Genomic DNA, 24,130 nt, shown 5'->3' with positions numbered 1-24,130 from the left:
ATACATCTCTTGGATAGTTGGATCCTACCAATTACCAAAATCATCCAGCTGAGCTACAGAATCCATGCCCGTGGATCATACCCACTATAATATGGATAGACCCATCAGAACCCAAAGGCCGAAGCCCGACACTACGACCCGACACAGGAAAAGGCAAACGAAGAATTGAAAATCAAATCCTTGGCCATTAAGTTTGCCCCCCAAAAAGAACTCTCTTTTCCAAAGCAAAAAGTGGTTGTGGTTGTAGTTGTAGTTGTAGTGTATATATACTACTATGCGCAAAGAAGCAGAGAGCGCGCGCAGAAATGGAATTGGACGATGATGAGTGGGAGTTGAGTGCGGAAGAAATGGATTCCCTTGAAAGAGACGCCTTCGAGAAGATCGCTCAACTGCAACGCCACAATCCCTATTCTTCTTCTTCTTCCACTGCTCCCCTCACGTGTTCTTACTATAACAACAATAAACAACCAGCAGCAGCACCACCACAACAACAAGAACAGAAACAGCGGTCTTTGCCTTCCAAACCCACTACTGATTCTTCGTCTAAGAAGGTTTAAAGTCTCACATTGGTAGATATTTGTAAAAAAAAATTTCTGGATTCTTTTCTTTGAGTTTCTAGGGTTCAATTCATTATTGGCTTTTACTATATCTTAAAGCTCTTATCTCTACCTATGTGAGACTTGCGTTTAAGTTTCAATTTTTCCTTAATGACTTGTTTGGATGTCTCTTAGATTTTATTTTATTTTTTCTACGCAGCATTCGAAAGATTTAAATATGTCGTATTTATTTTACACTGAATTTCAGGTTGAAGCTTTGTGTCCTGGGTCCAGGGCATTGCCCTCATCAATCACAACCAAAGTGAACAATGGTTGGCGACTCTCTTAAATTAATTTGATTTCTTTTGGTTTGTTTTGTTCCCTTTATGTGGCTTGAGGCTTCTCCAAATTATCTGCTACTACTCTTCATGGACCGACTCTGCCTCTCTCTTGTCTTCAGATTCAAAAAGATTTCTTTACTATCACTAACATAATAACCCAGATAAAAGGATAATTTCTTCTTTGACAGTGACGAAAGATTGATTTTTTTTTTTCCCTACATGCCAGCACCTGTCTTAAGTGTTTCTACCCAGTAACTGGTCTTATTGCCCACTGGGTCACATCGTTTTGGTTGCAAATTATGATTGTGATGATTTCAAGTCAAATATTATCTGACTAATTGCATGTCTCGCTTTCTGTGCTCGAAGATGAACCATCAGTAGGACTACCCAAGCTATCTGTCAAATTTTTTCTTCATGCCTGCGGAAACATTGCTTCAAAATTCTCGTATGACCAGGTGGTGCCTTTTATCTGCTTGCAGAATATTAATTTTTATCACGTGCGAGTCTTCTTTTGCTTATGCATTATGTTTTATTTTGTATCAGGTACTAGTAGCTGCTTTTCGCAAAATCCCCAACGCTACTTGGAATGCAAAAGAAAGGTACTTTCTCTATCTCTCTCTCTCTCTCTCATTAATTTTATAGTTATATCATATATGACTTCAGAATTATTATGATTGCTTGTTCTACACATTTGCTGGAACTATGAAATCTGTAGGGTGTGGATGTTCCCGATATCTTCCTTGTCATTGGCAGAAAAAGTCCTTGGTCAGATATCTGGTTACAATGTTGAGGTGATAACTTGTGCCCTTTTGAAATGCTCTGTATAGTTGGGCTGCTGCAGTGATGGTTATTTTGAATTTGTACAATCTATTAGTTTTTTTTTTGTTCGTCTGGAGTTTGTGAATGTGCGGATTGTGTTGTTCTGTTTTTTGTTTGGGGTTGCCACATTGGATTGTTTTTCTTATTTACTTTTGTGATATTTTTTCCCAGGTGGAGAACATAGATCCCTTGGTGCATCGTGCTATTGCCGCTGCCTCTGGTCTTCCGGATCTTCGAGGTAAGATTAATATGCATGTATAAAATTGATTGCTACAGTTACGTGTAATAGATTTGTTGGTACATCACATCTGCTTGACAATTTTCAAATACTAAATTATTTTCTTTCAGATTGCTTAATCTATGCCATTGCACTCTTCTATCATCGAATTCAGTTGAAGGTTTATTACTAACCAACATAGCAACATGTATTTTGGTAGATAAAGCGTGTCATGTAAATTTGATTTTGCACTGAATGAGAGAACACAGATTTGAGGCTTCATTTTGATTTCAGTAAATATATATTTCGGCGTTGTTCTAAAGTAATAGTTTATATACATTTTTGGATTTTCTTTTTCTTCTAACATAGTTTCTGAAGAGTTTTTTTTGGGTGTTTTATTTCAAGACCGATATGACAGGATGCCTAGCCATGTTGAATCTAAGCTTTTGCCTTTTCAGCGTGATGGGGTTAGGTATGTAGTGGCTTTGGATATTTTTCCTCATTGGACTACCGTTATTTAACATGTGTTAATTGTTTTCCCCAGGAACATGATGAAGTTTCTCTATTACTTAGTTATCGATGAACTACAGTAGTATTTGAAACTAATATGCATTTTTATAATTTATAATTTTTTTTTTTCAGGTTTGTCTTGCAGCATGGAGGGCGTGTTCTCCTAGCAGATGAAATGGGACTGGGAAAGACTTTGCAGGCAATTGATTCTCACTTGAACCATTTCTAGTCTTCAATGTGGTTTAAGCATGCATGTTGAGTTCATGTCTTTTGCAGGCTATTGCTGTAAGTGCATGCATCCGTGACTCATGGCCTGTTCTTATTCTTACGCCTTCTTCCTTACGTCTGCATTGGGCTTCAGTAAGTTTTTTTGTTGACTTCATATTTCAGATTAAGAAGATGGCTTTTGCTCAAATTGCATTTGATCTTCTTCTTCTTCTTCTTCTTCTTATTTCTTTTTCCCTTTTTTTTTTTTCAGATGATTCAGCAATGGCTCGACATTCCTCCATCAGATATACTTGTATGTTGTCTGAAGTCCCTTTCTAAAATTTTCTGGTTACTTTCTCTTTTGTTGTTGAAGCTGAATCTTATTAAACACTTTTTTTTCCCTCTTTTTTTTTTTTTTTCTATATTATTTATTTTTTGTGAACGAGTTATTCTCTAGGTTGTGCTATCTCAATGTGGTGGATCAAACAGAGCTGGGTATACAGTAGTATCGTCAAATTCCAAGGGCAGCATTCATCTTGATGGCCTATTCAACATCATCTCCTATGACGTAGTCCCTAAGCTACAGAATCTACTAATGGCATTGGAGTTTAAGGTAAGTACTGCCATTATTTGATTTCTACATCTTCACTGTGTTTTCCTTGTCTCATTATTTTGGATCTTAACAATTAGGTGACTCTAAAGAGGACATTTTTTTTGGAACTAGTGCTGAACGGATGGTGGGGAACTATTTTTGTAGTTTCATTTTATCAAGATGCATAGAAAATTAAGTAAGACAGTTATCATGCTGAATCTTAGACAGTTAGAAAACACATGAATAAAAAATAAAAATGGCTGAAATGAGGTTCAGATGGATGAGTGGCAATACTAGAAGGGATAGAGGCCTGTCTTCTCTCTCCCTCATATGTTCATGTGGCTTATAAATGCTCAATGGTCATATATTTGTGACTTATGAATAAAAGATAATATATTTGTGGTGTGCCTGCATATGCTCTCAGCAATGATACATATGTTCTTTTTATTCAGGTTGTGATTGCAGATGAGTCGCACTTTCTGAAAAATGCTCAAGCAAAGAGGACAACTGCTTCCCTTCCAGTCATAAAGGTCTTTCTTTCTTGATTAAAGATGACTGTATGCTTGTATCTGCTAATTTACTTGTAGACTATGTTCATGCACAAATATTAGTTATAGATCCTGCACTCTTTTTGAATTACACGGTTCTTCTTGATCCTCTGTATGCAGCTGATACTCTAAGCTGCTCTTTCCCTTTCTGCCAATTATTTGAGAAGTAATTTCATATCTGTGAGCAAGTTTGCTTAAGAATGATTTTTAATGGCTTTTAAGCAATCTTAATGGTCTATTCGAGGGATTTTTATTTTCTTTTAGGAAAGAAATTGAAGTTTAAATATGCTGTTTGGCCACTTATTACTATTATATATTTGTCTTTCCAACTCCTGAGTCCTGAATGGGTCCTTAACTGCAGAAGCAGGCGTACCTACTTTTTACTGTATTACTTCATCAATGATCTCCAAGCATTTGAATTGGTAACCTTATGATGATCTCCAAGTATATCACATTACAAACTCTGGTGGGCTATATAATCTTTGACCGTATTTGCTTTTGGTGGACAAAATTGCCTCACTATAAAAGACCTGGTTGATGCCCTTAAGCAAACTAAACTGGCACCCCCTTGCATAAAGCATGCTTAAACAGTTAAACTTTTCCTTTTTCTCTTACTGAGCCAGCAAAAGTGCTCGCCTCTACTGTTAGCATGAGAAGAACCTTTGAGCTTGCCGCACATTTCTTCTCTAACAACCTTAGGTAGACAGGTTTAATAGAGGGGAAGGAAAGGGGAGGAGATCTACTAGTTCTTTATGAAACCCAAGATAGTGTCATGAATGTAAGAGGGCTGAATGAGAATGAGAAAAGGTCGAGGATTAGAAGTGTTCTCAGAGATTGGAAGGCGGACATTGTTTGTTTACAAGAGACAAAATTGTAGTATATTTTTAGAGAGGTGATTCATAGTTTGTGGGATGCCAAGATGTGGACTGGGCATATTGGGTCGAGAGGGGCATTAAGTGGGATTTTGTTAATGTGGGATAGGCGGGTGGTGGAGAAGATTGAGGATCGTGTGGGAAATCTTTTAGTAGCGTGTTTTTTTGGAAGTGTTATTGATAATGTTGAATGGGCATTTGCGGGGGTATGTGGTCCAAATGATGATGTTGAAAGGAGGTATCTTTGGGAAGAATTGCTTGGCATTATGAGTTGGTGGGAGCTGTCGTGGTGTATTGGAGGTGACTTCAATGTTTGTTTTCCGTGTGAAAAATCAGGCGAGTCCCGACAATCAGCAGCTATGTTGCAGTTTTCAGAATTTATATTTGATCAGGGACTCGTGGACATCCCACTTGTAGGTGGGAATCTTACTTGGTCTAAGGATCGTGATTTGCAGTCTTGGTCTAGAATTGATAGATTTCTCTTATCTTCGGAATGGAAAGAACGATTTTTTGATGTTTCTTAGAGGAGACTCCCTAGAATCCAGTCCAATCATTTTTCTTTAATGTTGGATTGTAGTGTATCAGGTGGTGGTAGTAGGTTATTTTAAGAGGGCTTTGTGGAGCAGATGAAAACATCGTGGTTGTCAAAATAATTTTCAAGGATCTCCTAGTTATGTATTGGCGTGTAAGTTGTGAGCTTTGAAATCGAACTTAAAGAAATGGAATGAGGAGGTGTTTTGGAATGTGGGGAATTAAGGTTATGTTTGGTACACGAAATGATAATTTCTTTAGGAATAGGAATGACTATTACTAGGAATATAGGGAGTTGGAATGAAATGATTATTCATATTCTTTAGTTTAGCGACAACACATACATCCTGTGTATTTTGGATTGCGCCCTTTTGCGCTTTTTTGAAATATACATTACTTATAAAAAAAAGAAAAAAAAAAGAATTGAATCAAAATTTCTAAAAACACCCAATATTTATTAAAAAAAAAAATTATTATAATGATAAACAATTTTTTTAAAACCAATTGCATTAGGGGTTGTGCAACCACTCCCATGGTTCTGCTAGGGTGCCCATAGAAGGTTGTGTTTTTTGTTTTTTTTTTTTTTTTAAAAAAAAAAAAATAGGTTTGCAAGGAAAAAAAAAAATTAGGGTTAAATGCGTTTGAATCCACTGTGGTTTAACGCCCTTATTTTTTTGCTCTCTGTGGTTCATTTTGTATTATAAATGGTACCTCGTTTATGGCTAAAGACGGAAATGGTACTTCCGTCTAACTTCTGTCCAAAATTTGACAGAAGTCCACGTCAACACCTCTCAGAAGCTAACACGTGTTCTATGCATTAAAAAAGAAAAAATTAAAAAATTGAAATGGTTATGGGAAGAGAACAAATTAATGCGAAATGGATATGAGAATTCAAGCCTTGGTGGCAATTTGGGAGAAAAGGTAAGGGTGAGGCCTGAATTGGTTATTGAAGCTGCGGCTCTGGCAGCTAGTGGGCAGCCATTTGAGGTTGTTTTTTATCTGAGAGCGAGCACGCCAAAGTTTTGCGTTAAGGCTTCGGCTGTGAATGCTGCAATGATTCAGCGGTGCTCTGGATTGAGGTTTAAGATGGCATTTGAAATGGAGGGTGGGGGTGGCCAAGGGCCATGGGGTGGTTCAGCGACTCCCATTTTGCCCAAAGGGGTGGCTCGAGCCACTCCTTCTCTCTCTCTCTCTCTCTCTCTCTCTCTCTCTTTTCATTTTTGTTTTTAATTTTTAATTTTTTTTTTTAATGCATAAGACGTGTCAGCTTCTAAGAGGTGTTGACATGGACTTCCGTCAATTTTTGGACAGAAGTTTGGATAGAGGTACCATCTTCGTCTTTAGCCATAAATGGAGTACCATCTACAATACGAAATGAACTATAGGGGGCAAAAAATAAAGGTGTTAAACCAAGGGGGGGTCAAATGTATTTAACCCAAAAAATTAATGGATTTTTGAAAAACCCATTTCATTACTCAAGGAATAGTTATTCCTCTAATTTTTTAAAGGAATATGTATTCCTCTTTGTAGGGGAATAGTTATTCCCATAGAAATAGCTATTCATAGGAATGGTGTGCTACCAAACAAAAGAATAGATATTCCATAGGCATAGACATTCGATTCTAGTGGTTTATTCCATGTACCAAACGTGTCCTAAAAGAAGGATTTTATAGAGGGTATCCGGGAGGGATTTTATTGCAAAGGGACGATCTTTAATTGAGGCCAAGAGGTTGAGGAAGGAAGGTATTTCTAAGGAATTGGAGAGATTTATCATTTTCGAAGAAGTGAGTTGGATGTAGAAGTTAGTGGTTGAGAGGGGGATAAAAAAACTTATTTTTCCATCAGGTGGCAAATTCTCATCGAAGAAATAACTTGGTGGACTCTTTAGTTATTAATGGATCTATGAATTCCGACTCTACAAAAATAAGGGAGCATATAATGCAGTTCTACAAGAGGTTGTATGCTGAATAGTTTAGTTGGCGGCCAAAATTGGATGGGCTCTCGTTTCCTTTGATCGATGCGGATGAGAGAAATTGGTTGGAAAGGGATTTTGAGGAGAATGAAGTGTGGGAGGTGGTAAGGTATTTGAATGGTGACAAGACTCTGGGTCTTGATGGTTTCTTTATGGCATCCCTCAAGAAGTGTTGGGAGGTTGTGAAAGAGGACATCTTGGTGGTTTTTAAGGAGCTTCATAGTCAACAGAAGTTTGAGGAGAGTTTTAATACAATATTTGCCTTCCTTATCCCAAAAAAGGCCGGTACTGTAGATATTAAGGATTTCTGGCCTATTAGTTTAGTGGGTGGTGTATATAAAATTTTCTTCAAGGTCCTGGCAAATAGGTTAAAATCGGTTTTGGGAAAGATTATTTCAGATTCCGAGAATGCATTCATCAAAGGTAGACAAATTTTGGATTTAGTTATGGTTGTTAATGAATGTTTGGATAGTCAGATTAGATCCGGGGAACTAGGAGTGTTGTGTAAATTGGACTTGGAAAAGGCGTATGAATGTTAATTGAGAGTTCTTGTTATATTTGCTGAAGAGATGTGGATTTGGGGAGAAATGGAGGGATTGGATGCACATTGTAGTTCTACGATGCGATTTACCATTCTTATTAATGGTTCATCGTCTAGATTTTTTAGTAGTTCTCGTTGATTGTGATAGGGGGGCTCGTTATCGCCATTATTGTTTGTGGTTGCTATGGAGGCGCTGAGCAGGATGATGACTGCTACAATAGATAGGAGACTTTTGCCTGGTTTTTCTGTGGGGTCGAGGAATAATGAAGAGCTGTTAGTGTCCCATTTATTGTTTGCAGATGATACATTGACTTTTTGTAAGGCAAATTCTGAACAACTACGACATTTGCAATGTCTGTTCTTATGTTTTGAACTTGTATCGGGATTGAAGATTAATTTGGTGAAATCAAAGATATTTCTTTTTGGCGATGTGGGAGATGTAGAAGGTTTGGCTCGGATTCATGGTTGTAGAGTATCGTCTTTGCCAATGAAGTACTTGGGTTTGCCATTGGGTGCATCTTACAGGGTTACATCTATTTGAAATGGTATAATTGAAAATTGGAACGTCGGTTGGCTGGATGGAAAATGCTTTATTTATCTTAAGGAGGTAGATTGACTTTGATAAAAAAGCATTTTTTCCAATTTACCTACTTACTACTTGTCACTTTTGCCTATTCCAGTAGGTGTGGCTAATAGGCTTGAAAAACTTTAGAGATACTTTATGGTTTGAAATTTGTGATGAGTTTAAGTTTCATTTAGTGAATTGGTTGAGAATTTGTACCTCAATGAAATCAAGTGGGTTGGTGGTTAGAAACCTAATTTAATTGAGCCCTATTGGGTAAATGGCTATGGCGTTATGTTATGGAGAATGAGGCTTTGTGGAGATTGGTGACAGAAACTAAATATGACCGTTTGAGGGGAGTTTGGTGTTCTAAGGAGGTAATAGGGCAATTTGGAGTGGGAGTGTGGAAATATATGAGGTGATGGGAAACTTTTTCAAAATTTGTTTGATTTGAGGTGGGTGATGGGTCACATATCAATTTTTGGCATGATGTATGGTGTCGGGAACAACCATTGAAGATATCTTATCTGCATTTGTTTAGTACCGCACGTTGTAAGGACGCGTGGGTGACGGATCATTTGGAATTCCAAAATGGAAGGATTCAATGGAATATCATTTTTACAAGACTCGTTTAGGATTGGGAGGTGGATATGGCCTCATCTTTCTTTAAGATGTTCTATTATAATTTTTAATAGAATATGTTGGATCCCTTCCAAGAGGCACAAGTTTGAAGTGAAGTCGTATTATCATGTGTTAACCATATCTACGGGTTTCGTACTTCCTTGGCATTGGAGAAAATATTGATGTTAGATAACCAGATGAAGCGAAATATTATTGTGATGGATTGATGTTGTATATGCAAAGAGTGAGGAGTCTATTGGTCACATTCTTCTTCATTGTGAAGTAGCAAGAGATTTATAGAGCTCGGTATTTAATTTGTTGTGTGGATTGGGTTATGTCTAGAAAGGTGAGAGAGTTGTTGATGGGGAGGTCAGGTGTGGCGGTGTAACATTTTAGAAGTTTGGAGGTTGGCTCTTTTATGTTTAATGTGGTGTATTTGGAAAGAGCGGAATGCATGAAGCTTTGAAGATGGAGAGGCTTTGGTGGTAGAGCTGAAAAAAGATTTTATTCAACTCCCTTTATACATGGATAGTAACACAAAATAGTTTGCTTTTTTCTAGTAATTTTTTTTTTTGTTACTTTTTGAAGCTTTGTTATTCTTTTTCTTCTTAATAGGAGATTCTCTTGTATACTTCATGTGTTCTAGGGTTGCGCCTCTTTGCACTTTGCAATGAGATTAAATTATATATATATAAAGAACAGGCCAGAGCATATTGATCTTGCTCTCTCTGTGTCTCGTCTTTCCTATCATTCCTTCTGTTGCCACAAAACTTACAGTATCAATGATTTCAGAAAGCTCAACATGCAATATTACTTAGTGGAACTCCTGCTTTATCCCGACCAATTGAGCTTTTCAAGCAGGTACTATTATATGCCACTCAACAAGTTATTTGTCGCCATCAAAAGAACAATTGGAGGTTATATTCTAATCATTCTGGCCAAATTATGTTACATTTTACAGCTGGAAGCATTGTATCCTGATGTATATAAGAATGTTCATGAATATGGTAACCGATATTGCAAGGGTGTAAGTGGCAAGTCTCTTTGAATTAAAAACCTGCATAGTTTAGTTATTCTACAGTTATGTATGTCATGAACAATGCTGCTTCTTTCATTAATCTTTCAGGGAATTTTTGGAGTATATCAAGGTGCAAGTAACCATGAAGAATTGCACAATTTGATGAAGGCAACAGTGATGATCAGAAGACTTAAAAAAGATGTTCTTTCTGAGCTTCCTGTGAAGCGCAGGCAACAGGTAGTTTTTCTTTTAACCTTTTCTCCTTGTCTTTTATCAGCAGTTCAGCCTGTGGCTGGCCATTTTACATATGAGGAATACTACATTTTATAATGTCTGGTTGGATTATCATATGATAGCTCTTTGCCCTTGTAATTACTGAGTTTTTGTATCTGCTTTGATTTTTGATTTTTGATTTTTTTTTAAAAAAGAAAGAAAGAAAGAAAAAGAGGATAAACTTTGGTTGGTAATAATCTGGAGCATCAATGGGTTTGTGGAATGCAAGACTTTGGTTTTGCAATCCAAATTGGGAAAAGTTATGCAGTTTGGGTCTGGGGGTCTTTTGTTCCATCGACTTGGTGCAGCTATTTTGGCATTTAAAAACCATCTTGTGGGTAAAACACTTACGTGGTTGGGACCAAACATTGCTTGAATTGTATCTTTCGAATTATTTTTCTTTTTCTGGTTTATATATATATATAATTTCAAATTCACTTGATGCAGCCGAAATGCTTAGACATGCCTGTTCAAACTCTCTCTCTCTCTCTCTCTCTCTCTCTCTCTCTCTCTCTCCATGTGTATGTTCCTATGCATATGCACACCTGTACGAATTTGTCTCTATGTGCATTTGCGGGCACTTGTGCCCAAGATCATATATTGGTTGGAAGATATTTATTTTTGTGGTTCCTGTGTAACATTATATAATTTCCTCTTAATTGATTTTCAGGTCTTCCTAGATTTGGCTGAAAAGGATATGAAACAAATCAATGCTCTATTTCGTGAGGTAATTTAGCTCATTCATAGTTGATTTTTAACTTGAACTTTGTCTGATTAAAGTAGTTATGAATCTTTTGGGAAGTAAAAGCGGTCACTTGTGGGTTGCAACTCTGGCTGGTTCTGGAAATTTAGTTTGGATTCTGCATAATAGTTACTGTTTGCTCAGTTGCATGGTAGATGTCAAACAAGTGGAACCGGTTTCAGTGGTTCTTTAATAAGTTTCATAGGTTTGATTTGACTTATCCATTGGCTGCTGGGTTGAGATTAATTTATATTTAAAAGTATGTAGTACTTATTTGATTATGTTGAACAATGGACATTGATTTTTTTTTTTTTGAATAATAATTTATTAAAGAGAAAAGGTAAAGCTCTCATATACAGAAAGTATACAAGAGAAGTTACCACCCCAAAGGTGCCTGAAATGTAAAAAGTTAACAAGATCTAAAATACTTGAAAAGGAGAATCTAGGAACATAGATGACAACACATTTGACTCGCAATACTCAAATAGGCTCCAATTCCTTTCTCTCCAAATACTCTACATTAAAATCTTAAGAATAACTTTCTAGATAGCCTCTTTGGGATGTTCTGCCCTTGAGTCCTCCAACAATGAAGTAGCTCTTGGATGTTGCTAGGCATATCCCATGAAACTTCGAATAAGATGAGAACCAAGTGCCAAAGATCGCTAGTGTACTCGCAATGGAGGAGAATGTGATTGATGGTCTCATTCGTTCTTTTTACAAGGCAACACCAATTAACAAGAATGATACCCCACCTTCTGAGATTATCAGTGGTAAGGATTTTACCCCAAGCTATCGTCCAAGTAAAGAATGCTATGCAGGACGAGGCCTTAACCTTCCAAATACCTTTTTTAGGAGAACAAGCATGGCTCTCCTGTCTGTAAAGAGTTATAAAAGCTTTTCACTTCAAATACATTGTTGTTGGTTGGGTTCCATAACAAACTATCTGCTTCCCTAGGATGGGTTGTTGAGGAGTATAATAGAGAGAGGAAAGAGTCGAGAGATTCTAACTCCCAATCCTGTGATGTCCTGATGAAACTTGAATTCCAATAACTAGTAGTTTCGGAGGATTCCAAGGCCTCTTTGTCACGAGCTATCACATAAAATTTTGGGAATGAAGATTTGAGAATAGCTTTGCCGCACCAGACATCATGCCAAAACGGAATACAAGAGCCATTCCCAACCCTGAATGAGACAAAGTTGGAGAAGACCCCACAACCATTCCTAATATTCTTCCAAAGGCATCCCTCATAGGGCCTTCGGGCCAACCCCCACTCAAGATCCTGTACTTCTCAACAATAACCTGTCTCCATAGAGAAGACGCCTCTTGCATGAATCTCCAAAGCCATTTACCATGTAAAGCTTTATTAAATAGCATGAGGTTTTTAATTCCCCATCCTTCCCTGGGAATTGAGGAACATTTAACCTTCTAGTTCACCAGATGAAGCTTGGGCTCTCTACCTAGCTCGTCCCAAAGAAAGTCCCTTTGAAGGCGCTCCAACCACTTAGTTACTCTGGCTGGTAAAGGAAAAAGGGGCAAGAAGTAGGTGAGCGGGATAGCGTGCTCTTGATTAGGGTAAGGCGGCCACCCCGAGACGAGTAAATCTTCTTCCAACTAGCCAATCTTCTTTCCATTTTCTCAGCTACGCTGTCCCAAATGGCCTTTTGATTTAAAAGGAGCACCCAATGGAAGTCCCAAATAAATCAGGGGCAGAGAGGAGATGTTGTAGCTAAGAATATCGACCAACTCGTCTTGATGCGGAACCTCCCCCATTGCGTCCAAAATTGATTTCTGAAGATTAACGTTTAGGCTCGAAATTGCCTCAAAACATATGAGATTATGGCCCAAATTGTAGATTTGATCTCAGGCTGCATCACACATAATCAACGTATCATCTGCCAAAAAGGTGTGATATTTCCAATGAGGCATCGTTTTGAATGCCTACTCGGAATCCTGATAGGTAACCACCAACCATAGCTCAACCCCTCCATGACAATCACGAAGAGGAGAGGCGAGAGAGGATCCCCTTAGCAGAAACCCCTGGAGCTACAAAAGAAACCATGAGGATTACCACTGATCAAGATAAAGAAGCGGACCGTGGAAATACAAGCATACTTCCTCCATTTAGAACCGAAGCCAAGGCGCCGCAAGAGATAAGAGGAATTCCCAATTGATGTGATTGTAGGCGTTTTCCAAATCCATCTTACACATAATGCCTGGAATACCCAATTTCAACCTATTGTCCAAACACTCATTGCTATAAGAATTGAGTCTAGTATTTGTCTCAATTGTGGAAAACACGCATTAGATCCTCCTTCACTATAGCCCAACAAGACTGAAAGAAAGTAATAGTGAAACCGTCAAGGCCCGCTTTGTCACCATCTATACTAAGCAACGCCTGAATGACCTCATCTCATACACGTGCAGATATATCGTTTACACTGAAGAACCTCCTCCTCTTGAAACAGTCTTTCCAACGAATTTGCTTCTGCAGAATCTAAAAAGGGAAACTCCAACCCATCTAATTTAGGGTGCAATTGAATTGTTTTATTAAAGAGATTCATGTAAACCGACTGATCGTATCATTGATTGCCACTCTTGATCAAAAGTAATAGTACAAAGGCTGGAAATAAAATTGTTTCTCCTGTGAGAGTTGGCAAGACGGTGAAAACACCTTGTGTTGTTATTCCCTTCTTTTAACCAAGTTGCACTAAATTTCTGCTTCCAAATCATTTCTTGCAAAAGAGCGACCTTCTCCAAATCTGCTTTCGCCTTAGCCCTTCTGACTTTCTCTTCTACTTCAAGAGATTGTATCTCCTCCAATAAGCACTAATTCCTCTCTTGTATATTACCGAATACCTCTTTGTTCCATCGTTTCAAATCCAATTCAGCATTTTTAGTTTATTAGCCAAAATAAAGAATGTAGTACCGTGGAACTGATACGAGTCCCACCACAGTTTCACCATATCGGCAAAACCCTCTACTTTCTGCCGCATGTTCTCAAATTTAAATGAGTGCGACCCTCTAGACAACCCTTTACTGTCAAGCAAGATGGGGAAATGATTTGATAATGGTCGAGGAAGACGGCATTGGAGCAGATCTGGAAAATGCTCTTTTCAATCCAGTGAAACTAAAAATCTGTCAATCCTAGACATAGAGGGGAGGTCTTGATTATTAGGCCAAGTAAAAGACCCTCCAACCAATGGAATATCCATCAACCCTGCTCTGAAATAAAATCTAAGAATTCCCACATGGTAGAGGTTACTCGGGTTGCTCTGGCCCTTTCGTTTTTTGGGAAACGAGTAACATTGAAGTCACCCCCAATGCACCAAGGGACTGCCTACCAACTAAGAACCCCTGAAAGCTCCTCCCACAGACATTCATAGACCTTGAAAGTGACTGGGCAAGCGGGGCATTTTTCTCCTATTAATTTTTTTTAGTACACTTGTTTTCTCCTATAGCATTGAAGCAGTAATATATTATCTAGGGGAGGATAATGGATGCTCAGAATGTATGTTATTTGATCTAACATTTTGGTTCTTCATTGCTCACGGGTTCTTATAAGAGGCTCCCTTTTTTCTTGAAGTTCTGTTGATATTTGGATGTGGCTGTAGTGGCTAACATTTCTTTTCCATATCTTGTACAATTGTATTTTCTATTTTTCCCTGTATATGTTAGTCTCACTATCTTTCAGAGTCATAGTATGCATGGTCTTCATTCATTGTAAGTGGTTCCTGAAAGTTCCTTGATTCTGCAGTTTGTTTCCTGAAGAAAACAGGATTAACAGAACACAGCTCATATTGACATTCTGTTTTGTAGTTGGAGGTGGTGAAAGGAAAAATTAAAGCCTGCAAATCTCAAGAGGAAGTTGAATCACTTAAATTCACTGAGAAGAATCTTATTAACAAGGTATTCGTATATAGTTTTGAATATGTCAAAGAATTTGGTGCTCATAATATGTTGAAAAGGTCACTACTATCATTTACATGACTTTTCTTAATTATGTGCAATAGGTGCATCTTTAACCCATTTTTTACCAACTGTTCAAATTGTAGTGGCATTTCTTTATAGTTGTATTACCTAAAGTAAATTCTTACCCCTGCTAACTCTTTATTGGATTCCAGATATATACTGATTCTGCTGAAGCCAAGATCCCCGCAGTTCTAGATTACCTGGGAACTGTCATTGAGGTACTTTTACCTTGACCTCAGACCTGCCTTCAGTTATCTCCTTCCTTCTTTATTTAGAAGTGTTTAACTGCATACATCTATGGATGATTGAAGTTATTTTAAGACATCTCAAAAATAAAAGATAGGATTTGGTTTGTTGATATTCTTAGTGTATGCACATGTTGTGACACCCAAAAAGTTAGTCTCATGTTGGGAAGATGAATTGTCCACATTGAGTAAGTAGATTATAAATGTGTTTATGGGTGTTAAGTCCTACATTGGTTCCTTATTATCGAGACTATGTCTTATACGTGATTTTAGGGAGCTCAAATTTCCACTTTACTAATTCTTTTGGAGTAATTACACAAATATGACTAGCACTTTCTCTAGGTTATACACATGTATATATATAACTGTATAGTTTTGATGTGCTGACATTCATGGGGCATGTTTGTTCAGTTCATTTTTGCCTATTTTGCATTTCACTACATGGACAAATCCCCTTTATAAGTGCTAGTTTTGGATTGACAATCTTTGAATACTAAACATAGAATTTCCTAAAAGTTTCTCACTTAAAACTTTTTATCCTTTTCAAATCATGGAATACGCAGTAGACCTCGGATCTACATGCATTTGCAAACCTCTCTGTTCACTGCACGTATGGAACAACTTTACGTATTCCTGGGCAGATTATTTCCTATTTTAGGTTCTAAGTTCAAGGCTTTGTTTATACTCGCACAAAGATTTAGATTGAACTCCACTTTTAGAGCCTATTTAAGCGGTGACCTTAAGTTCAGTTGTCTAGATTGTTTATGGCAGTGAGTTAAATACATCAAAAAATTTGTACGTTAATTAGTAACATTATATTTCAATGAAGGGTTATTCTGGTTCTCTGATCCATGGTGAAATATTCCCAAACCATTAACTCACGCTATCTGCATGCAACTCGTGATGTTTCTAAATTCTCCCTCCTGGCAGAAGGCATTCTCAATTTCTAGTATTACTTGTACACTTGTTTCTGCACTCTAAATTGTGCTGGAATGTTCCTCGTTATGTGTGTTAACATTGTCATACAATGATTGTTGCAGGCAGGCTGCAAGTTTCTTATATTTGCACACCATAAGCCGATGATTGACTCTATATATCAGTTTCTTCTTGTAAGACCACTTACAATTTTATTGAACTTCTCTCATGATTGATCAATTCTTACAAGAACTACCAAAATTCCAGAAAAAGAAAGTGGGTTGCATTCGAATTGACGGCAGCACCCCTGCAGCATCAAGGCAAGCTTTGGTTACAGATTTTCAGGAGAAAGATGCTATCAAGGCAGCAGTAGTATGGCAATTTGCTTTATTTATTTCTACAACTTGTTGAATATTTTCTCCATCGATCTTCTTTTTACTTGTAATCTGGTATTAAAGCTATAATCTGAATCTAAGTTTGCCTTTTTAATTGTCACTGTGCAGCTATCTATCAGAGCTGGAGGTGTTGGGTTAACTTTAACAGCTGCAAGCACTGTTATTTTTGCAGAGTTGTCTTGGACTCCAGGTGATCTGATTCAAGCTGAAGATCGTGCTCATAGAATTGGCCAGGTAACTACAACAAAATGTTTCTGGAGTCACGAAACATAGTGCACATTAATTCAGAGTTTATTAATTGTATTTACGCTTCATGTTTGCCGAGGGGAGGGAGCGGAGTTTGCCATAAGCTTCTATTGATGAAATTCAGGAATCACTTTAGTGGAAAGTATGATAGGTGGCTGTGGAACAATGTTGATTAGAACTTTATTTGTACTTGGTGAAGGTGCAGTGATTGGGTTGTTTCAATAATATGCATCAGTGGCAATTGGACATTTCTTTTGATTAAGTGGTACGAGAGGACCGTGGTGGAATTTAAGTCTTTCTTTTTCAAAACTCTTTTCCACTGAACAACTGCTTCAGATCTTAATGGGCTTAGCTTTCATGATTTTCTGGCCTCTTTGTCTCCTTGTTAGGTGTATCCTTTGTATATTTTCTGTATACTTGAATTGTGCCTTTCACGTTTTTCAATGAGATTTAGAATACTTAGAAAAAAAATGAAATATGTCAATTCGTCAACTCATCATGTAACTCAAGATGAATGTCAGCCTTGTCAGTATAAAATGAATTGGAATAAGGTGTTGGCATCCACCAATAGGAATGTTTAGCTTTATTATCTCCGATTTTGAATTATTGGGTTTTTATTGTATGGAGTAAACTTGACGCGCAATTCAATTCTGGTTAATAGTTGTTACCAAAACCATGATACAGAAAATGCTAAAAGTTAAGAAGCACTTCGTCTTGCTTATAATTTCTTTTTCTTTTAAGAAGGCTTTTTGAGGATGTGAAAATTACGGTTAGGGCTCTTTGTAGAAATGTGCTTAATATGTTATATATGTGGGTGTCGGCGCATAACCCGGGTCGTATGTCATTTGCTGATTTTTTTACTTTCATGTTCATTTATCTCCTCTGATTAGGGGTTCTTTTGTACACTTTCTGTGTACTAGGGTTGCGCCTCTTTGCGCTTTTTAATGAAATTATTACTTATCAAAAAAAAAAAAAAAAAGGCACTCCTTGTCTCCTCCTTTGTAAGTATGTGCGCTTTCTTGGAAGTTTCAGAACAATGGCAAAAGTCACTGAGTACACCTCATCTCTTACTTTCTTCCTTCAAGTTTTTGTTCATTTATAATTTCGGGTTTGTCGGTCATAACCTGACTGTCGACTGACTTGAAAATTGGTTTGGTTTGGTGGCTGACCCCCTTTGTCCGTCAATCAGTTATCAAAACTGACCTCGGATGGCCGTTAGTAGGGGCTGAATGCCGACCCAATGGGCTCAGTGTTCAGCTCTAAAATTAGGAATTTTCTGTACTGTCATTGTCATTGCTCATCATTATTGAGGTTTCTTCAAATATTCTACTAGCTAACCCCACTATCTGTCGGTCTAGTTCTTTGACATGCTTGTTTTATGTTTCTAGGTGTCTTCAGTCAATATATACTACCTGCTAGCAAATGACACAGTTGATGACATCATTTGGTATGTTATTTGATATTGTTAAAGGGCATAGTTTGTCTCTATTGGAATTTTAATGGTTGAACAAGGCTGTGGACAATGATTATGATGTTGATGATCGGTATGTAGCTTTGATCTATTTTTTCTCCTCAGGGATGTTGTTCAGAGCAAATTGGAAAACTTAGGACAGGTAAATGTGCCTTCTCTCTCTCTCTCTCTCTCTCTCTCTCCCCCCCCCCCCCCCCCCCCCCCCCAAGTAGCTCTGATATTTGTTTGTCTACCGTAGTAGTAATAATAATATAACAACATCATCAATAATAACTACAACAACATATGCAGTCACAGAACTGTGCTCATATATGGAGTTGCTGCATTCCTCTCCAGTAGCTTGGTTTGAAGTATTTAAGAATTTAAAGAGGTTTTCATTTTCCAACTTTACCAGTGAAAAGAAAAAGCAAAACAAGGATTGGGAGTTGGTGATTAATTTTACAGGTTGATATATATGCCCCTTTAGTTTGTAAACTGAATTTCAGTTACTGAACGACCAGGTGCTTGATGGCCATGAGAATACCTTGGAAGTTTCATCCAGCCAGCCAAGAAGCAGCCCCGCAAAGCAGAAAACACTTGACTCTTTCATGCCAAGTAGCAGCCCCGCAAAGCAGAAAACACTCGACTCTTTCATGCCAAGAAGCAGCCCCGCAAAGCAGAAAACACTCGACTCTTTCATGAAGCGCTGTAAAAACGTGGATGACTTGGAACATCAGTCCAAGCTCAAATATCCCCGGCACTGAGCCACGCACCCACATATACAAATGTACAGGCACACCCAAATTGTCCTTTTGACACGGCAGAGGTATGCGGTAGTATTTTTCTCATTTCAAGGCGTGTCCTCTAATCCCTCCATTCTGCAGTTGGGGTTTGGCTCCCACCACTTTAAGGGAAGAGGAACCCTCAAATTAGAGTTAGGAATTTGTAACTAGATCCATTGGAACTGAGAGGCATGTAGATTTATTTAATATAAGCCTCTTCCCGTAAATCAGATGCTGCTGGAAAACATCCAAGAGATCAGATGGTTTAGCTTGCCATCCAATAGTTTTGCTTGTCCACTACGTGGGGGCAATTGTATCCAGGGCTTTTTCTTTCTGTCATTTTTGTTGTAACATAAACAGCAAATTTTAATACGAATAGACAGGTATTGTTGATGTTCACATTGCTATATTTAGTGGCCAATTTGCAGAGTATTGTTGTGAAGTATCTATACTCCAGACAGATGGTATTTTGTCATGGTTTCATAAGGCAATACAACTGCAATAGGCATACTTAGATTTACACTAGTGAAAAGTGGATCTTTAAGTATGTCAGAAACAATGCAAATTTGTTATCACAAACAATCTGACCAAATACATATTGGAGTATATATCACTCATAAAAAGCTATACTAAACTGCTTCTGCCAGATCCAAGTCTTTCTGGTCATCCCCAAAGAAATTAGAAACAAGAACACCCACATCATCCAATCCAACCCCAAGAACCAAGGGATTCGTTGGAGTCCTAACAGAAACATCTGATCCCTCAACTTGGCTGTCATCAGCACAGTTCAAAACCCTTACATTAGGACCATCTTTGCACTTGCCCAAGCATTTACACCCAACAACAGCACCTTCGACACCTATTGCCCTTTCAAATTCTTCCAACAATGCAGCAGCTCCTGATTTTGTACACTTCTTACCCATGCAAACCTCAATCCTCTGTGCCGATGCTCCTGTCACTGAGCTACTTCTGTCATTACGGCCAATATTACTACTGCTATTACTCGTACTGATTCTAGTGCAGCATTCTACTTCATTGTTCTCTGATCTACGATCTCCGAATCCATTTGCCTCAGTTGTGTTCCCTTCTTCTGTCAGCCAGCTAGAAAGGGTCAATGTCGTTGCATTTTCTTGAGCAACAGATTGCAGTTCATCTGGTTGCGCTGGTTCTTCATGGGGTTCGCTTCTCAGGCAGCTCATGTCAATCATCTCTTCTTCACATTCACTGTCACTCGATTCCGATGATGATGATTCACAATCAAGCTTGGAAGTCTCTTGTTTCCTTTTTCTCTTCAAGTCCTCCTCCTCTGCTCTTAGATGTTGCAGTTGTTTCATCAACACCTCTGCTGCATCCTACATTGCATAAAATAGGCATGTCAATTCTGAAGCTAGAAGAATTACGTGCGACACAATCTATAATTTCCTCGAGCTCTGTACAAGAAAAAATGTATCATCTTCGCGTTGTTCAAGTTCTCAGTTCGACCCAAACATACGCAACAATATCAAAAAACAGGGGGAAAAGGCTTCTAGGTTCAATAACCAATCAAATAGTTTATAGATCTACGCCATGAAACTTCCTAGAGAATTTCATGTATACCCTTAAGTTGGTGACTACACAGAAGCCTAATCTAGTTACGTCCAACAGTGTATAGGGAAGAACACCAAATTAAATTTTTATTTTTTTAAAGTCTGGCCATTTTACTCAACCAAAAACATGGCAGCCAGTGCAGATCCACAACCAACTTGAATCGGGATTAAATTTAAGAGATTCTTCCATAGGCCAATATATATATATATATATATATATATATATATGAACATTCAATTCTAAAGATACTTGTATGAACAACGTTGTGATTAAGACACGAATCATAATTATAACTATGCAAGTCTGATCACCTTATATAATAACCTCATCACAAAATACCAGATGATCAACCAAAGAAGTTACAGGGCATCAAGTAATTAAAAACCAAAATCATCGCAAATTAATAGAGGTTTAAAAAAGATAAAATTTATACCGACATAGCCTTCCGTTGAACTTGAGCGACCAAACCATCGTCAGTGTCCAAGCCAAAGCCCATATCAGAAAACCTGGACAAGTCCTTGGTCAAACCCTTAAGCAATTTCAACTTCTTCTTGGCAGTGACCGCAGAACCCTTCTCCATCTCCTTCTCCTTCTTCCCACCACACCTGGGACCCATATAATAGTACTGCAGATGCCCGTTATCGTAAAACCCAGAATTCATCATCAAAGCCCCATACGACTTTCTGGGTCTCATGAAAGCTTTGGAATCTCCATAACCCAGAACCCGAAACTCGCCGGAACCGACCGAGACAGATGGCTTGGCAGAGTGGGCATCGATTACAGCGCCGGATAAGCACGGAACCCGCCGGAAAGCTACGCCTGAGACCTCCATCGACTTTGCGATTCCGACGCTGAAACTTCAGCCCACCAAAAAGTCGCACACAAGAGAGAGAGAGAGAGAGAGACTCCTTCGGACGGATACGTTTTTTTATACGTTTTTGTTTTTGGGTGCTTGTGACAGTTTTCTGTTTGCCACTCTCTTTCCTCGCGTCGACATACGTACCCGGTCGATCTCCGGTGTTGGATCGTTCGGTAGGGGAATCCACGGCTGACATGTGAGCCAAGTGCTTCCACGTGTACCCCCCACGTGGCTATTGATATTTTCCTTTTCCAAGTCAATTAAAATGAGGTGTGTGGTCTAGGACTCTAGGTAATCAAACTTGCTAGTATTTCATTGATTCAATGATTGAGTATATATATATATATATAAATATAAAAAATTGATTGTATCTCCCTTTCCAACCCCATCTTCCATTCAAATCTTTGGACATTTCTTCAGATCAAGAAATATATTTGAGATTGCAATCTTCTTCTTTTTTTTTTTCTTTTTTTTTTTCTTTTTTCCTGATGATTAAACAAATATATTTGGATGCATAAATAAATTCAAGAGATCATATTCCAATAAACAAAAAGCATGTGTGCCACATACATCTAATTTCTTTCCTTTTAATAATTCTCATTATAAATTACGAGAAAATACTCTTTCTAAAATCAAGATCCTCTTCTAATTTGGACTATTTTATGATTCATACTAAATTTTATAAATTTAATTGTGTATTTGTTGTTAGTTGTCACATAGTAAACATGTTGTCACGATATTTGAATTTTTTTTAAATGACATGACATTATGCACATCGTTGAATACAACCAAATACAAATTATCTTAAATTATTTGTCCGAATTTGAAATAATTTAGACAGGTAATTGTGAGAGATCACTTATAGGACTCATCTGACCAAATAAAAATTGGGCTGCCCAATCACTTATCCGATCAGGTAGATCTCATAAATAGTTTTTTACAATCACCTACCTAAATTCTTTCAAATTCGAACAAATAATTTAAAAGAATCAAGTTCCGGGTTAGATTATTCTTCCAAATTCTCTTCCTCGATCTAACCCCTATGGGATTCTGTAGAACAAAGTTCCCTGTCCAGAAGGGTTTCACCACGGCAATTTGACAACCTGTTTTGCTTTAAAGTCCAACCAACCTATACTTTTGATTTTGTATGGCTTAATTAATTGCTGTGATGTTTTTGATGGGTTAAAATCACTCTACCTACCGGAATTAGGGAAGGAACTACTTCTAGCCTTTAGGGCTCCCGGGCCCTCCCAATTTCTTTTTTTTTAAAAAAATATTATAAAAATTTTGAAAATTAGGAATAACTCTAACCAAGCAGTGACAAAAACCTGTTGAGTTTTGCCCTCTAATAAGAGATTGACACGTCGTTATTAAATAAGAAAAGTAAATATTAACAAAACCTAACAAAACACTGAATTAAAACCCTCTTTTTTCACTATTTTAGTCTTAAAACAAAAAATCATCACAGCTACTGGCCGCCACAGCCCCACACTGAAATTGGGGTGGCCGCGTGGCCACTCCCCAAACCTCGGGGGTGGCCCCGCAGTGGTTTCTGGAGTGGAGTGGTGGTGGTGGTGTCTAGGTGGGCGATGGGCGGTGGTAAGGAGTTGGGAATTGGGAATTTTTTTTCCAGACTAAAAAAGTTTTAAGAAAATGATTAGATTCAATGTTTTACAAACAATAGTTTTTCTTGTTATAGGCTGATGTGTCAATATCTTATTGGTGGCAGAAAACATTGGTTTTCTGCCCTGACCAAACAGAATGGACACTCTTGAAAATTTTGTTCTAAATTTTAGAATTTTTTATGAAATGGACATTCCGAAATTAATTTTTACTTTTTTCTTCTTTTTTTTTTTAACTGTCCCTCATCTCCAAAAGTTCTAATTCCGCCCTTGGTTGGAATTCTTCGAACCCATTTTTTTTTATTTTACTTAAAATTGAGAGAAATTATTTTATGATCGTAATTTTATTATGCTGCATCTAATGATATACATAATATCATGTCATTTAAATGATGTAGCAACATAAATTGATCCTCCAAACAAGCTGCTCTTTGATTTGGAAATTGCACTATTGTTTTTGTTTTTTTTTCACTTTTCATCTTATTGCTCCTTAAGAGTTAAGGTTTAAACTTTATCAATTTACTCTATAAGGTTAAAACTGATATCAAATAGATCATTTCATCCATTTTTCATTAAATTTCTAACGGTTCTATCATGTCACTCTCAATCAGAAGAACACTATTAATATTTGGAAAACAACAAACAAACAAATAGACGAATACTATATGCTAAAATCTTCAAACTTGCCTTCTTAGCTCAGTGCCTCTCCTAGTCAAACTTGGCTTACAAGTTTGCCAACCAGCCCAATGAACCAGACCACTGAGTATTGATGAAAAGGAACACACTCGACCACAGAGTTTAACCACCATCAATGCTATGGTAAATCTATGTTAAAATATTAATTAAATGATTAATTAACTTCTTCTTTTTTTAAAGAAAAATGTAAACTTTTGAAATAAGTAGTAATTTAACATAATATCAGAACAGATGTCCTATGTTTGAATCCCGTTATGTGATTTACCTTCTATTTCAATGCCCACAAGTGAGGGGAGTATTAGGATATTAAGTAAATAATCAACCTTACCATTTTTCATTAACTTAAGCTTTTGAAATAAGTGGCGATTTAAAAACCCAGTTAAAGCTGTGAGATTATGGCCAAGAGTAGTATGCATACAAAGTGGAGTACCACCAAAAGGGGTTCTTATAAAGATGAGTTC

The 24,130-nt window shown here is 37.6% G+C and overlaps 2 protein-coding genes across 4 annotated transcripts; one reads left to right on the top strand and one right to left on the bottom strand.

The window, feature by feature from the left end:
• Positions 1 to 198: 198 nt before the first annotated feature.
• LOC133851479 (uncharacterized) lies at positions 199 to 19,347 on the top strand. Of its 3 annotated transcripts, XM_062287922.1 has the most exons (25): positions 199 to 551; positions 805 to 868; positions 1,244 to 1,332; positions 1,421 to 1,476; positions 1,593 to 1,668; positions 1,868 to 1,934; positions 2,319 to 2,385; positions 2,556 to 2,622; positions 2,700 to 2,783; positions 2,902 to 2,943; positions 3,088 to 3,243; positions 3,675 to 3,752; positions 9,662 to 9,730; positions 9,831 to 9,896; positions 9,996 to 10,124; positions 10,831 to 10,887; positions 14,720 to 14,809; positions 15,025 to 15,090; positions 16,158 to 16,226; positions 16,300 to 16,404; positions 16,536 to 16,661; positions 18,062 to 18,120; positions 18,250 to 18,286; positions 18,645 to 18,721; positions 18,767 to 19,347. In XM_062287922.1, the coding sequence occupies exons 1-25, from the start codon at positions 306 to 308 to the stop codon at positions 18,885 to 18,887; spliced, it is 2,163 nt and encodes a 720-aa protein (XP_062143906.1). In that variant the 5' UTR covers positions 199 to 305; the 3' UTR covers positions 18,888 to 19,347. The 3 variants fall into 3 exon arrangements, with proteins under 3 accessions (XP_062143906.1, XP_062143915.1, XP_062143902.1); XM_062287918.1 differs by having other exon boundaries at positions 201 to 551; positions 18,645 to 19,347; XM_062287931.1 differs by lacking the exon at positions 16,158 to 16,226 and having other exon boundaries at positions 200 to 551; positions 18,645 to 19,347.
• Positions 19,348 to 19,428: 81 nt separating this feature from the next.
• On the bottom strand, positions 19,429 to 21,437 carry LOC133851493 (diacylglycerol O-acyltransferase 3). Its single transcript, XM_062287937.1, has 2 exons — positions 20,926 to 21,437; positions 19,429 to 20,257 (listed from the first exon to the last, which is right to left on the bottom strand). The coding sequence occupies exons 1-2, from the start codon at positions 21,322 to 21,324 to the stop codon at positions 19,535 to 19,537; spliced, it is 1,122 nt and encodes a 373-aa protein (XP_062143921.1). The 5' UTR covers positions 21,325 to 21,437; the 3' UTR covers positions 19,429 to 19,534.
• Between the last annotated feature and the right edge of the window lie 2,693 nt (positions 21,438 to 24,130).

Source organism: Alnus glutinosa, chromosome 1, assembly GCF_958979055.1.
Source record: "Alnus glutinosa chromosome 1, dhAlnGlut1.1, whole genome shotgun sequence".
In the NCBI taxonomy this organism is placed as follows: Eukaryota; Viridiplantae; Streptophyta; class Magnoliopsida; order Fagales; family Betulaceae; genus Alnus; species Alnus glutinosa.
The sequence above is the reverse complement of the archived record's forward strand: the minus strand, read 5'-3'. Positions and strand labels throughout refer to the sequence as shown.